Source organism: Sminthopsis crassicaudata, chromosome 1 (assembly GCF_048593235.1).
Source record: "Sminthopsis crassicaudata isolate SCR6 chromosome 1, ASM4859323v1, whole genome shotgun sequence".
NCBI lineage: Eukaryota > Metazoa > Chordata > Mammalia > Dasyuromorphia > Dasyuridae > Sminthopsis > Sminthopsis crassicaudata.
In genome coordinates this window covers 573,690,156-573,705,534 of record NC_133617.1, presented here as the reverse complement: position 1 = coordinate 573,705,534, position 15,379 = coordinate 573,690,156, and the positions used below count along the sequence as shown (strand labels likewise).

General features: G+C 33.0%; 1 protein-coding gene across 8 annotated transcripts in view; it reads left to right on the top strand.

Annotated features, from left to right (window-relative positions):
* ATG10 (autophagy related 10) overlaps positions 1 to 15,379 on the top strand; it is a 330,517-nt gene that overhangs the window by 221,793 nt on the left and 93,345 nt on the right. For all 8 annotated transcript variants that reach the window (XM_074282171.1, XM_074282167.1, XM_074282170.1 and 5 more), the window contains one exon: positions 294 to 432. In XM_074282171.1, the coding sequence (XP_074138272.1) occupies positions 294 to 432 (139 nt within the window). The remainder of the gene's footprint in view (positions 1 to 293; positions 433 to 15,379) is intronic.

Genomic DNA, 15,379 nt, shown 5'->3' with positions numbered 1-15,379 from the left:
AGATTTTGTCAGCAAGCTTTGCAAATGAAATATATTTTCCCCGTTTCTTTATATCGAACTTTATGCCAAACTTATTAATCAAAAGTAGTCTTGAATTAAATAGTGCTAATGTTTTCTCATTAATGTGTTAAATACTGATGATAAAAAGACCTTTCCTTTATTTATTTCACTGCCTCTCACTTACTTAATTGTTAAGCATCATAGAATAAATAATCCCCCCATAGCATCCATCCCCACCATGTTAGTGTACTTTTGATTGACACTTGTCCATTTTGTTTCCTTGCTTGTTTCAGGATGACTTTGAGCTCTACTCTGATGACTCTGAAGTGGTTGGGCTCACTGCAGCAGCAGAAGTGATTCGATATGAATACCATGTGTTATACTCCTGCAGCTATCGGGTACCTGTACTGTACTTCAGAGCAAGTTTTTTAGGTAAGACCACACCTGAAATGAAGAGTACATTCTTACAATTTAGATAAAATAGTGGGAAAATATTTTGAAATTAATCATTTAGTGGTCAAAGTATATGAACAGACAATTCTCAGGTAATGAAATTGAAACTATATCCACTCATGAAAGAGTGTTCCAAATCACTACTGATCAGAGAAATGCAAATTAAGACAACTCTGAGATATCACTACAAACCTGTCAGATTGGCTAAGATGACAGGAACAAATAATGATGAATGTTGGAGGGGATATGGGAAAACTAGGACACTGATGCATTGTTGGTGGAGTTGTGAAAGAATCCAACCATTCTGGAGAGCAATCTGGAACTATGCCCAAAAAGTTATCAAACTGTTCATACCCTTTGATCCAGCAGTGCTACTACTGGGCTTATATCCCAAAGAAATACTAAAGAGCAGAAATGGATCTGTAGGTGCCAAAATGTTTGTGGCAGCTCTTTTCGTAATGGCTAGAAACTGGAAGATGAATGGATGTCCATCAATTGGAGAATGGTTGGGTAAATTATGGTATATGAAGGCTATGGAATATTATTGCTCTTTAAGAAATGACCAGCAGGAGGAATACAGAGAGGCTTGGAGAGACTTATATGAACTGATGCTGAGTGAAATGAATAGAACCAGAAGATCGCTGTACACTTCAATGCTGTATGAGGATGTATTCTGATGGAAGTGGATATCTTCAACATAAAGAAGATCCAACTCACTTCCAGCTGATCAATGATGGACAGAGGCACCTGTACCCGGAGAAGGAACACTGGGAATTGAATGTAAAATATTAGCACTATTGTCTATCTACCCAGGTTACTTATACCTTTGGAATCCAATACTTAACGTGCAATAAGAAAATTGGATTTACACACATATATTATATCTAGTTTATACTGTAAATGTATGAGATTGCCTGTCATCTATGGGAGGGAGTAGAGGGAGGGAGGGGAAAATCTGGAAAAATGAATACAAGGGATAATGTTATAAAAAAAATTACTCATGAAATTAATCATTTAGAAAGTCACAAATATTCCTAAAAATAAGAAAACTCTGGGTGAGGTAAGATTTTTATTGGTATATTTCCTCATGCTTCAGAATCAGAGTGGATGATATCATCTCAACCTGAAAAACTCTGATGTTCAGATTTTTGGCATTCTGCCCATGGTTGACTAAGCCTCCTGGCCATTTTTCTTTACTTTAAACAAGTAGAAACAACTTAAAGCTACAATATTTAACTTAAACTTTATACAGGGAAATGTCTTATAGCCCAAATTATTTAATAAACTTAAAAGCAAACAATTCTTTACTTCATTGATTTCAGTGATTTATCAGTTTGAGTGATATTTTATAATATCTGCTAACTTTTTTCCCCCTCTCTAACCTCCATGTCAATATAGCTAGTAACTCAATGCCTAGCTACCTCTGCTGCTATTACTTAACTTCATCCCCTGCCAAGAGGGTGGAATATCCTTTCTCTTCAGAGGCCTCTTTTAATAAAGCTTATTTAATCAGCAGCCATTTGGACTTTCCATTTTGCAGCATTGCCTTTACTCCTTCCTGGATAGCCACAGACTAAACAGGTCAGCCATAGTGATAACACCTAGCAGAAGAAAAAGGAGGAGCCATCCCTCCATTTCTAATAACCACTCTCCTCCACCACCCCACCACTGTTTTGCCTGGCAATATCAGGAGTATTTTGCGTTTTGAACAGCCTTCTAACTTTTTTTTTTTTCCTGAATAGCTAAGACATCTGAATTTAGCCAGTGATATTTTATTTTTAATTAAAAAGTAGCTTAAGTTGCTTTGAATGTGTGTTTGGTAGATTTAATCACTTGCTGCCTTATATTGTTTAATGGTCTCTAATTTTGCAGTGTTGGCGTTTTAACAAGCACTTAGGATTTAAAACACGAGAACAAATTCTCATAGACTCCCTGGTGAGAAGATTTTAATCTGAGGTGCAGTTTCTAAGAAGTGACAATTTGGGGTAAATTTTCAACATGGGACATGGGGAATTGAGGACACAATAAGAGTTCACTAATTCACAGACTCCATGCTGCAGAGTTACACTTATGGTTATTACAATCATTTAAAATGCTCACCCTGTTGTAATTATATCCGTGTTTGTAGTCAAAAGGTTAAAGAAGCTTTCTTGTCAGTAAGTTGTGTTACCTTACAGAGGGAAGAGAAGACAAATGTATTTAATGGGGAGAAATGGCTTTTTTCTGGGTTTAGTTGCCGTCACCCTGGATGCGCTTTCTGTATTCCTGAGAGTGCGGGGGCTGCAGCAGGTAAAGGAAGTAGGGCGCTGTTGCCACAGTACTGTACTTCCATGTAATTAGTATTCACCATAAGCAGTTAATCACTAGAGAAGAGCTCCCAGAGACAAAACAAGTTGTTTAGCTTGTCAGCATCGGGGAATCAGAGGTGTTGAAACATGACTGCTTCTAGCTGGAAGTGGGTATTGCAGAAGCTGGTGGCTGAGCTCATGTGCCCTGCTCCTTGTTGTGTGCCAACAGCTCCCCTTACAGTGCAGAAGAGTAAGTGTTCTTGCAAGTACCATTGCATTTTTAAATTATATTTTTACACTTCTTCAGATCTTTCACAATTATGTTTTTCTTTTTCCTAGAACAAGAAGAGCCTTCTTGGTTTGTCATTATGCACTTTAAAAATGCCCTTCAGTTATGTCTAATAGAAATGAACCATGCAAGTCATTTCTTTTATTTGGAAGTATTCTCTTTTTTGTGCAGAGCAAAGGATAGCTATTAATCTACTCTTCATTTCAAAGTATTTATGTAGTGTTTATGCAGATATCTGAAATGTCTAATTTATTTAAAAAATATTTTTTACAAAGCATTTAGTGTGTTTTGTCATGGAGAAATATTGAAGAAATAGTTATTCCCTTTAGCATATGTAAATAATTTCTCCTTTTTCCTCAACCTTGCCTAACCTGAAAATCAATCTGGGGAACATTCTAAAAATGGATTGCCCTTTACTCTGGAATCCTCTTTTTTAAATCACATCAGTCTGTTTATGTTTCTGTGTTAACTGATTGCTGCTGCTTTATGCATTCTTTTGTTTAGCAAATAGGGAAATAACCTCTGAAACCTCCAAGGTGGCCATCATCCTTCCCTTAATTCCTTCTTTTAATGAAAAGTCAAGAGTTTTTGTGTTACTTACCTGAGAACTTAAAACTTAAAACCTAAAACTAATTGGTATAGCTATCAAACCTCCAGGATGGGGGTTAATTTTGTTGGCTTCACAGATCATTCAGTGCATCTCAACCTTTTGGACGCAGATGTTTGAAATTTCTCTTGCATCTGATTGTTAGTATGATAAAATGATTCTTTTTTTTTTTTTTTTAAGGATACTTTTCCATATTCTTGGCAAAATATCTTAATGTTCATATGTGTTCTGTCACAAGCATATATTGGTAATTTTATCACATAGATTAGATTATAGAAAGAATCATTATTAAGACCCCCTTTCTATTAATCCCAATAAAAGTCATTTTTATAATTTATTAGTTTTAATACAGTGTAGCTTTGAAAGGCTGAATTACTCTGGGAAAGATGATAACTTGAAGGGTTTCAGCCAAGTCAAAATTGCACTAAAAACAGAGCTTCTTAACTTGGGATCTACAAACTCTGTGAACTTCAATGGAAAAAGATCATATCCTTGATTTCATTAACCTTAAACTGAAATTTAGCATTTTTTCTCCCATTACTTAAAAGCATTATTCTGAAAAAAGAGTCTTTGGTTTCAATAAATTGCCAGAGGGGTCCCTAATACAAAAAAGGTTAAGAACCTCTGCTCTAGTGCCAACACAGGAATAATAATAATTTTTTAAAAATAGTATCAAGTGAAAGGATCCTTAAAAAAAAAGAGAGAGTAAAGCTAAAAGAAAAACTAGTCAGGTAATACACAAACACACACACACACATACACATGACATAGTAAGGAATGATTCAGGCTATAAACTTTGGATCTGAACTAGCACATGGCAGACCCCCATCTTCCTCTCCCATCTAGAATGTGGGAGGAGGCAGGAAGAAGAGGATAGAATCTGTGCTTCAGGGGGCCTAAAGATTCCTGCTCAGAACTTGTTTCTATTGCCTTCCGACTTCATTCACAATTTTTGTGATTGCCTAAATCAGAACCTCTTTCTGTGGTGTGTGTGTGTGTGTGTGTGTGTGTGTGTGTGTGTGTGTGTGTGTGTGTGTGTGTGTACGTGCACATATAGACATATACACAAAAACATATGTATAATGTTTGTAAAATTCCCTCTTCTCCTTGAGGGTAGAGACTATCTTACTCTTGTGTCTTTAACTAGAACACCTAACTCAATGCCTGGCTCATAGCAAATGATGCGTAAATACTTGTTGATTGATTGATTGAAATGCTAGCTATCACAATCACAAGAAAAAGAAATTGAAAAATACAAATAAAAAGAGGCAAAATCACCTCTCATTTCAAATGATATGATGGTTCATTTAAAAAATCCTTGACATATAAAGAGTCCATTTTAGCAGTGAAGAGATCATTAGTAATGATGGAGAAAGTAGTTTCACTTCAAGCAATGAAGTGGGAAGCCAGATTACAGAGGATTTAGTCTTCTAAAAAAATGAAATAAAAGGAGAGGTAATGGAGGCACAAATATAAATGATCTTTTGAATAAGTTTGACTGAGAAAGGAAGTAGAGATATAATTCTATAGATAGTAAGATGTTTGGATCTAGTGAATTTTAATTTTTTTCTTTGTTTTTATTATGAATTTTAAAATTAGCAGACATGAATATTTCCATATTTAATAAAAAAGAAAAAAAGAACAAGAATCATATATGAAACCATGAATCCCTATTTTGTATATCTTATTTTTTAAAGTATATATTAAATTTTACAAATAGTATTAAAACTTCTTTCTTGGTTTTTCCTCTTGTCAACTTCCTTTTGCTCTCTTTTGTGTTTTTTAAAAATGTCAATGATGACTGCTTTCTTAGGTTTCTTCTTTTTTTGTGTATTACTTTTACTATCCTTATTACTTTTACTATCCTGTATCTCCCCTACAACTGTATTCTGCAAAAATTAAGTCCACCCTAAACACAAATTAGAATAGTGAAACAAATTCACACATTTCTCATATTAATCTTAACATTATTATAATCATTGTAAAAATTGTTCCCTTGATTATAGTCATTTCACTCTGTATAAGTTCATAAAAGTCCTATATTTCCTGGAATCAATTCTTTCTTTATTTATTATGATGCAGTTATCATCGTTTATATATTTGCTTAACCATTCCCCAATTGATGGGCAAATATTTGTCTCTACTTCCTTGCTGCAACAGAAAGGGCTACTATAAATATTTTTATATACAAGAATCTTTTCCCTGTATCTTTGTTCTTTTGTGGGACATGTATACTTAATAGTGGTATTTCAGGGTCATAACATAATAAATTTAACGACTGTAGGGAGATTGATGCTTTCCATAATGGTTGAACCAATTCACAGCTCTACTGATAGTGCATTGTGTGGGCTTGTCCTCCTCCCTCTGATAACTCTAATTTTGATCTTTTGCCAACTTTGCTATTCTGAAGTTATTCAGAACTCAGAGTTATTATGATTTAGATTTTTTCCACCTTATACTCAGATAATTTTGGGTCCATTTTCATAGTTATGACCCTTAACTCTCATATCCTTGACTTGATTCTAAAAATTTCTCCCCTTTTCAGGTAGTCACTGCCTGGCCAACAGTGAGGGAAAACTCAGATAAAATTATTTTTATACAATTCTTTTTTTTTCCTCACAATGTTTATAAATATTTAAGATATTTTATATTTTAGTAGTATACTATATGTTTTGATTTGTAAGATATTTTTCATGTGATTGTTTTTAATCTGGATTTATTCTTTTTAGAACTATCTGTTCATGTCTAATATCTAATGGGGAATACTTCTTTTTCTCATATATTTGTATTAATTCCCTGGATATCTTGAATATTATAAGATATTTTGTCTGTTGGTTCATGTTGTGTTGAGAAGACAGTTCTCACATATAGGAAACAATTAGAGAATAATATAAGCTTCAATGAAAATTGTAGTCTTTGAATATTATTGCTAAATGGTTTGGAGGTTTATTGAAATCCCAGGAAGTAAGAAGATTTTAGATAATTTATGAGTCATAGGGAAGAAATCTACCATTTAAGGGTCAGAAAGCTGTCATTTTGATGGTGTTACAAGGTCAGTAGGTCCTAGAATCTCCAATACTTTATCTCTAGGTAACCTTTTTCGTGTCCTGATTGTTGTTCCCTTTCTGGAGATCTGAAGGATTGGTTATGAGAAGAGCAAGCCCTAAGTCTTGAGCTCCATACCCACATTTATTTCTAGTGTCTTACATAGAAGAGCTACCTGGCATTCCCATTGACAAACTCAATATACCTAAAACTGAACTTAAGGTTTCCTCCCTAAGCCTGACTTCAGTAATTTCTTTTATTGATAACATCATATACCCTTATTCCCCATTCTTAATAAAGTCTTCTTTCAAATGTCACCTTTTCCTTGAAGTTTTTCCTGGTCCTTGATGTCTGTAGTGACTTTCCCTCCAGGGTTGCAGTGATGTTTGGTGTCATGTGTTTCCCTTGCATTTATTATGCACTACAGTTATGTATATATTCTTATTTCCTGCTAGAATATAAATTCCCTGGTTGGGGGGGGGGAGCAAGGATCATTTCTTATTTAGAGTTTAACATCTCTTCTTTCCTCCCCTACCTCAATTAATATAATCACAAGAGCCATAAGTAACCAATATGAAGAATGGAATTTTCATTCTACTTCAGTTAAAAATGAACTCACAGAATCAATCAATCATTCATTCACGGGAGTAAATATAATCATAAAGGATAAAGTCATCTTAAGGAATTTTCCTCCAAAATTCTACAATGTAGGAGTAAGTCTTTATATCAGTTTGAAAAAATGATAAGGCTTTTGGCCAGTGATCTTTTGGCCAGAAATGTCTTATGGCTGGCTAAGAGAATTATTCATTTTCCTTGAGCACTCTGTATAAAAACAGCAGGGTCCATTGAGGAGCTTACCAAGTCCTATAGCAGAGGATTCTAAGTTTGAGAGTTAGAGCCAAAATTGGCCAAAAAAACAGACCAACAGAGGGAATCTCTTTTGAGGAAATCTTTCCTGAAATCCACATTCTCCCAATTCCTATTAACTAGAGACTAGGTTACAATGCATCCATTGGAAAACAGCACTTGGCTTTTTAACTTGAGACAAATAGAGATTCCTGAGGGAAGAAGCAGTTTCAAAAGCAACAGAAAATTGCCAACTATGTATTTTTTAAAAAGGAGCATGGCAAGAGACTGCAGCTTACTGGTTCAACCCAGTAAAGACTTTGTAGGCAAGTTTTCTTTGTGAGTACCTTTTTGAGTGAGGTGGAAGTTGGGGGAATGACTTGGAAGAAGGGATATGAAACAAGCATACACACACATACACACAAACACAAAACACTTTGTATTTCTTTCAGTGTCTAATGCATTGCATACAAAAAGTATTTAATAAATAAATATATGTTGACTTTTTAATCATTTAGGGAGCTGTTCTCTTCAATTTATTCCTTGATCTCTTCTATCTGTTTCCAATAAAGAATCTTGCTATAACTCTACATTTTGCCTCTCCTAAGACTCAGAAAGCCTTTTTTATTTTATTTTTATTAAAAATTTTTTATTAAAGTTTTTTATTTTCAAAACATATGCATAATTTTCAACATTTATCCTTGCAAAATCTTGTGTTCTACATTTTTTCCCTCTCTTCCCTCTATTCCTTCCCTTACACAAGTAATCCAATATGTTAAACATATAAAATTCTTCCATACATATTTCTACATTATCATGTTGCACAAGAAAAATCAGATCAAAAAAAGGAAAAAAAATTAGAAAAAACATAAAATGCAAGCAAACAACAACAAAAAAAGTGAAAATACTATGTTGTGATCCACACTCAGTCTCCATAGTCCTATCTCTGAGTACAGATGGCTTTCTCCATCAGAAGATCATTTATTGGAACTGGTCTGAATCATCTCATTGTTGAAAAGAGTCACATCCATCAGAATTAATCATCATATAACATTACTTTGCTGTATATAGTGTTCTCTTGGTTTTTCTCACTTCATTTAGCATCAGTTCATGTAACTCTCTGCAGACTTCACTGAAATCATCCTGCTGATTGAGAAACCCTCTTTAAATGTATATTAAAATTCCTTAAATTGATAAAATTATTCATTGGACTCTAGAACTTACACCATACGCTATTTTAAATGTCTAAAAACAGATTTGATAGAAAAGATCACTCCTGTGATGGGCCTTGAAAAAATTGATAATGTTAAATAATATATTAAGGTATATCTTATATAAGGTAGGATGAGGGGACCTTTTCATTAGATAAACAGAAAATATATTGGTTACATCCTATATACCTTTGGCCTTTCCTTCTGATTTTTTGGTTTCTCCAGAATTTCTTTTTTTTTTTAATTCATTTTTAATTTATAAAATAAAAGAAGCATTTCTATAACATAGTAGAATAATAAAAAGATTATCACACTTGAAACGGCAGATCTGTTATATAGAATTTGCTATTTCTTTTAAATATACAATGAATTGATCATGTAAATTTCCTTTTTTCCTTCCTTTCTCCTCCCTAGCCCAATCCCCCAAGGATGCCTACATCACTCATTTATCTCCAGCCTGCAGTCCTTAGTCTCCTCCTGTATTTCTCTATAATCTTTGTCTCTTCCACCAACTCCTCTGCTCTCCCCCACAAACACACAACTCTTGCTTTTCAGTTTCTTTTTGTGTATTTTCGTAACAGAATGTCAGCTCCTTAAGGAAAGGGACAATTTTTCTTTATGCTTGTGTTGTATTTCCAGGACTTAATACAGTAGTGTCTGGAACATACTAGTTGATTAACAAATGCTTATTGATTTGTTAATATGATTTTAAAATTTAAAAAAAAATACTCTTGGAAGTTGAAATAAACACTATTGAAGCAGAGTAGCAATTAGGAAACTCCAATTTAGAATGAAGGATTGGTGAGAGGGCAATAGTAAGTATAAAATAAATAAAATATATAATCTAGGACCAAATTATTGAGAATCTTGAATACCATACCAAAGATATTAGGTATCAGTACTCATTCTTTCTTTTTTTGAGACAATCAGGTATAAGTGACTTGCCCAGGGTCACCCAGCTTATAAGTGCCCAAGGTGGCTTTAAGTGCATCAAGGATAATTCTCTAATATCTATCACCACTAAAGCTATTCAAATTTCTTATCAAAAAACCATATGATTGTCAATTAGATTTCCCAAGTATTGTCGTATCTAAGAAGATCATGTTCAATATTGGACTACATGCCATTTAGGGGAGGGGGTTAGGGGAAGGAGGGGAAAAGTTGGAACAGAAGGTTTTGCAAGAGTCAATGTTGAAAAATTACCTGTGCATATGTTTTGTAAATAAAAAGCTTTAATAATAATTTTTTTAAAAGATCATGTTATAGCATACATTATTATTCTGATCCCTAGAAAGGTTTCTCCTGTCAAAAGTTAGAGAAGTGATATTCTGGCTTGTCAGTCTTTATGTTTGAAAAGTATTTTTAGAATATAGAGTTTAGCTGGGTGTAGTGGTGGATCTTTGGTCCCTCTAGAGGGTGAATTTTAGACACTTGGATTGCTTGAATTCAAGCATCCTGAGTGCTGTTGGACTAAAGTAGATTGAGCATCCCTTCCTAAGGCCAGCCTCAATACGGGAAATGAAGGACCACCAGGATGCCTGAGAGATGAACTGACCCAAGCCAGTAAAAGAGAACAGGATTAATCATCCAAACCAGTTGTAATCAGATACATGAATGCCAGCTTAGGGGAGAGAGGCAGACCCAGTCTCAAAAGAAAAAAGACAAGAAGGTAATTTGCTGTAACAATAATAATAAGGAGCCATTCTAGTTTCTTGAGCTAGGATATGAAGAAAATTGATCTTTAGGATACTTAATGGATCCACATATGCAGGAGAGAATGGATTGGAGAGGCTAAAAAAGAATTCAGTGAGAAGTTATAAAATCAGTCCAAGTATGAGAATAAGGATCCCTCAGGGAAATAAGGATTTACCATTTAGCTAAAGTTAGACAGAAGATGGAATTGTGAAATGTGTTTGTCTTTTACTGTTCAGGCATTGAAAACAGTTTATTGAAAAATACCATGTTTCTCCTCCTGGTTAAAATATTAAAAAGAAATACTTCTTAGCTTATGATGAGTTATATGAAAAGAGAAAAGAAAGTAGTCTCTCGTTAAATTTCATAATATCTCCAGGATCAAATATAGGCTTTTCTGTTTGGAATTTAAATTGTTCCTTTACAAAATGCTTTGGAAAAAGATAGAAAAGGATCATACATGTGGAAATGGTAATACCATAAAAGTAGCAAGAATGGAAGAGAGGTAAAGTAGGAAATTAATTATTTATAAGACCTTATTGGGGGCCTGGAGCAGTAGAAAATATAAAAGATTGGAAGAGACTTCTAAAATTTTGTTTATTATGAGAGGAAAAAAGGTAGGAAAAAAGTATTAAGTATCTGGTAATTAGATTCAGGTTTTTTTTTTTTTTTTAATGCTTTATTGATGCTTCAAAAAATGTTTTTTTCAGTCACTAGTCTTCTCCCACCCCATCATCACCATACAATACTCCCTTTTTAAAATTAGAATTTTATTTTTTATTATTATAAAGTTAACATTATTTTATTATTATAAACCTGACATTTCAATATACAAAGAACAAGAGTATAAGAAATGACAGCACAAATCTCTATTACATATAGCTTATTTTTTAAGTATATTTATATTTAATTTCATGTTTCCAACACTGCCTAGTTTGTGTGGCACTCTATAAACTTCCTTTTGTACTCTTCCATCCAAGTACTATTCCATGTACTCCCTTATAATTAAGCTTTAATAAGCAAACAACCATATGTGAGCTATCTATGACAATGTATGCCTCATTCCCAGCCTAAAGTCTACTGATTTCCTCTGGGGAAAGGAAGATCATGTTTCACTCTCAGTTCTCTGAAGTAAAGATAGCAGTGATCCAAATTCTCATGTCCTTTAGCATAATTAGATTTCTTTGACGAGCTCACAGAGAATAGCTGTAGGTATTTTCTATTGATATTGTGGCTTTTGCAAAAAACTTCTAATAGCCAAACAAAATCATTTAAGTGAATAATTGTCATTTTGTGAACAGAATATATAAGGTAACTGTGAGCACATAAACCAGTCTCAAAAATAAACAGTGCCTTCACCAAACAAAAAAATAGGCTGACGCTAGCATAAGAATAAAACAAGATAGCTACCAAAAAATTTCAACAAAGAATTGAAACTCTCGATTACCATAAATATAGTAAACTAAGAGGAATTATGGTTCTATCCTACAGATACAAAAGAAGGTTAAAAAGGCTGAAAGAAAATACTGCAAAATAGAATTTGAGGGAAGGTAATCAAGTTTATTTCTTATTATTTTGATATTTTCCCAAAGAACTACAAGAATGTTACGGAAAAGGGGATATAAAAATGATGAAAGCTTTGTAAAAGAAATAGTTTCATATACTATTATATCCAACAGGAAAATATAAATATATTTATTTAAGTTAATATGTGTTAATAAGTAAATATATGTATTTAAGTTAATATAAAATAATAATTTAAGTTAATAAGTTAATATAATAATAAGTTAATATTTAAGTTAATAATAATAATATCTTTAAAAAGAAAATTAATTCCATTAGTTTTTACAGTGGGCACAGAATAGAAAAAACACAGTTTGTATGTTAGATGATATTTACTTAAATAGCTACTATTTTAAGATATTTCATGTATGCCAATAATATTTCTTTAAACAAGAAAATCTAGTCAAAATCATGCAAATAAAGTGGAACGTGAATTTTGGCAGATGAAAAAGAATATCAGGGTATTAAGATGAAATTTCAGAAGCAGACAGTAAAAGATAAGAAAAACATGAAAAGTGATTAAATATAGTATAGAACATTTTCAGAATGTAAGATCTAAATAGCTTATTGGAGACATAAAAATTAGTTATTTATGAAGCATGTAGATTTAAGAAATATCATAGAAAATTGAAAATTCTTTGAAAATAGAAATTACTTTATTCTTTATTTGTGTATCTCTAGTGACCCTTAGTAGAACTTAACAAATGCCTGTTGGTTAATTGATTAATAATATTGTCTGAAAGCAAATAAAATGGCTAGAGTAGAAAAGTTAAATTGAGAAAAGTGTAAAAAGAAATATGGTAAAATAACAAAGTATAGGAAAAAAAACAACAAAAAAGTCCATATTAATAAATTTTCATCAAATATTTACTATGGATAAAGCCATACAATTGAAACTGGAAGATACAAAAATGGATATGATACTATATATCTCTCTTTATATTACTAATTGTTTAGTAGAGGAATATAACACATATCTAGTTAAATAGCATACAAAATGCAAAAAAAAAACCTGCATAAGACAAATCTATAATATGAAGCTCAAGAAGAGACTTATCAACAAGGAAGAAAAGGAAAGGTCTCATGGAGAATGTGGTTTTTGAGTAGGACTTTAGATGTTGGATTTCTATATACTTTAACATATTTAATATGTTTTGGTCTACCTGCCATCTAGGTGGGGGGGGGGGGAAGGAGGGGAAAAGTTGGAATAGAAGGTTTTTGCAAGAGTCAATGCTGAAAAATTACCCATGCATATATCTTGTAAATAAAAAGCTATAATAAAAAATATAATAAAACTTTGCTAAGCCTAAAAATAAATAAATAAATAAATGTTGGGTTTCCTTTAGAAATTGAAAGCAAATAGTATTCCCGACTATGAAAAACATAGAGGTGGTAAGCATGAGTTGTATAACAAAGTCTAGTTTAATGTAAGCATAAAATATATAGTATATAAAATAAAGGTGGAAATATAGGGTGGTATGAGATTGTAGCTAGCTTTAAATGTCATATCAAAGACTGTCTTCATAAAAATGTACAGAAATGTGCTGGAAAGATTAGAAAATTAAGAGTAAAGATTTCTCTTATTTGAATAGAGCAGATAAGGTATTAGTAATGAGTGCCTAAGTTAGGCTGATAACAGTGGAAATATAGGAAAGATGTAAGTTATTGTGAATAATCAACTATAGTTGATAACTAATTGGATAAAAAGAATGTAGGGGAAAAGTCAAAATTTAGACCAAGGTTTTAAATGAGGGAAACCAGATGAACTGAGTGTAGATGTCACTAAAAGAAATACCCCGTATTATTAAAGATGAAACAGCAGTAGGTTTGGATAGAATCGGAGATTTGGATTCAATTAAAACACAACTTTTTTCAGGAGACATTTCTCAGTTTTTCCTTTCTACTCCCTACTTCTTTGCCCTCTAAGGTTACCTTCTTTCTACTTTATGTATCTTGAATGTAATTATTTATGAATATTCTGTCCCCCACCTTCTGTTCCTACCATTAGTCAATCAACAAATATTAATTAAGTGCCAAATACAGGGAACACAAAGAAATGCAAGATATTCCCTGATCTCAAAGAGCTCAGAGTCTGATGAGAGAGACAATGTGTGAACAAGCTATATACAAGTTAAATTAGAAAATAATCAACAGATAAAAAACACTAGAATTTGAAAAAGTCTTTCTGGAAAAGGTGAGAAGGATCAAATATAAGTTTCTTTTTTGGGCATTTAAATTTCTTTATAATCTGCCTTCTTCCTGTCTTTCCCATCTTCTCATGCATCATTCTCTTATAAACTGTGCTGTTCATCCCTACTGACCTCTATGCTTTTGAATTGCCTGTCACTTATGATTGGAGTTGACTCCATCTCACTTCTGTTTCTTTCTATCCCTGGTTTCCTTCTAAACTCAGCTCAAACTTCCCCATCTTCTTTAAGCCTTTGCTGGTTTCCCCTCAGGTGTAAAATATATATATTTTCAGTTTACATATTGAATTCCCCAGGTTCAGGGATACTTCTTGGAGTCAGACTGCTAAAGTTATAGCCCTCACTCCTTTCCCACTATTTATCTTTAACAGTCAGTAAAATTCTGAAATCCTACTCACATCAGAAATTAATTCGATAGGCAACACTATATACATACCATCAAGGGTATAGCACCATCCAAAATCTATAAAGAAATAAGGAGGGAGGGATGGGCGAATGGGGAAGCAAAGGATGAGGAAAGAAGACAAGGAAGGAATCCTTGGGTGGGGGGAAAATCAAACATTAGCAAAGTAAGTTATAGAGAATTTAATTAAAAAGTCACCAGGAATAGGAAAGAGTGTGTGTGTGTGTGTGTGTGTGTGTGTGTGTGTGTGTGTGTGTGTGTGTGTGTGTGTGTGTATTCATATATGTATATATAAATATCTTTTCTTAACTGTATGTTCCTTGGGGTGGGGGAGATGAAAGGTGAAAAAAAAAAGAATAAAGTAAATAAGGTGTAAAGCAGAAAATGAAAGAATTATTTACAAGGAAGTAAAGAAAAAATGGACATTAATGAATATAATTATAATTTCTTCTATTAATGTATGTACTTTTCTTGAACTGGTAATCTGTTGTTATATGTTTTGAATTCTCCCTGGTGTTCTGTTGGGTACATGACAATGTTGGGTTTTTTTTGTTTTGTTTTGTATCCATTTATGGGTTTGTTTGTTTTTTTAACTCTGTTTTTTCAAATGAAAAAGAACTGAGAAAGAAACTGAGACCATAGGATGATTTGGCCAACATTAGACCTGGTCAGCACTTGTTAAGAGTCAACATGAGACTCTCAAATGTTATTTCTTTAGGGGGTTGAAAACTCCCAGGTGTTTGTTCCTCTTAGAAAGACTTTCTTTTTGCCACGT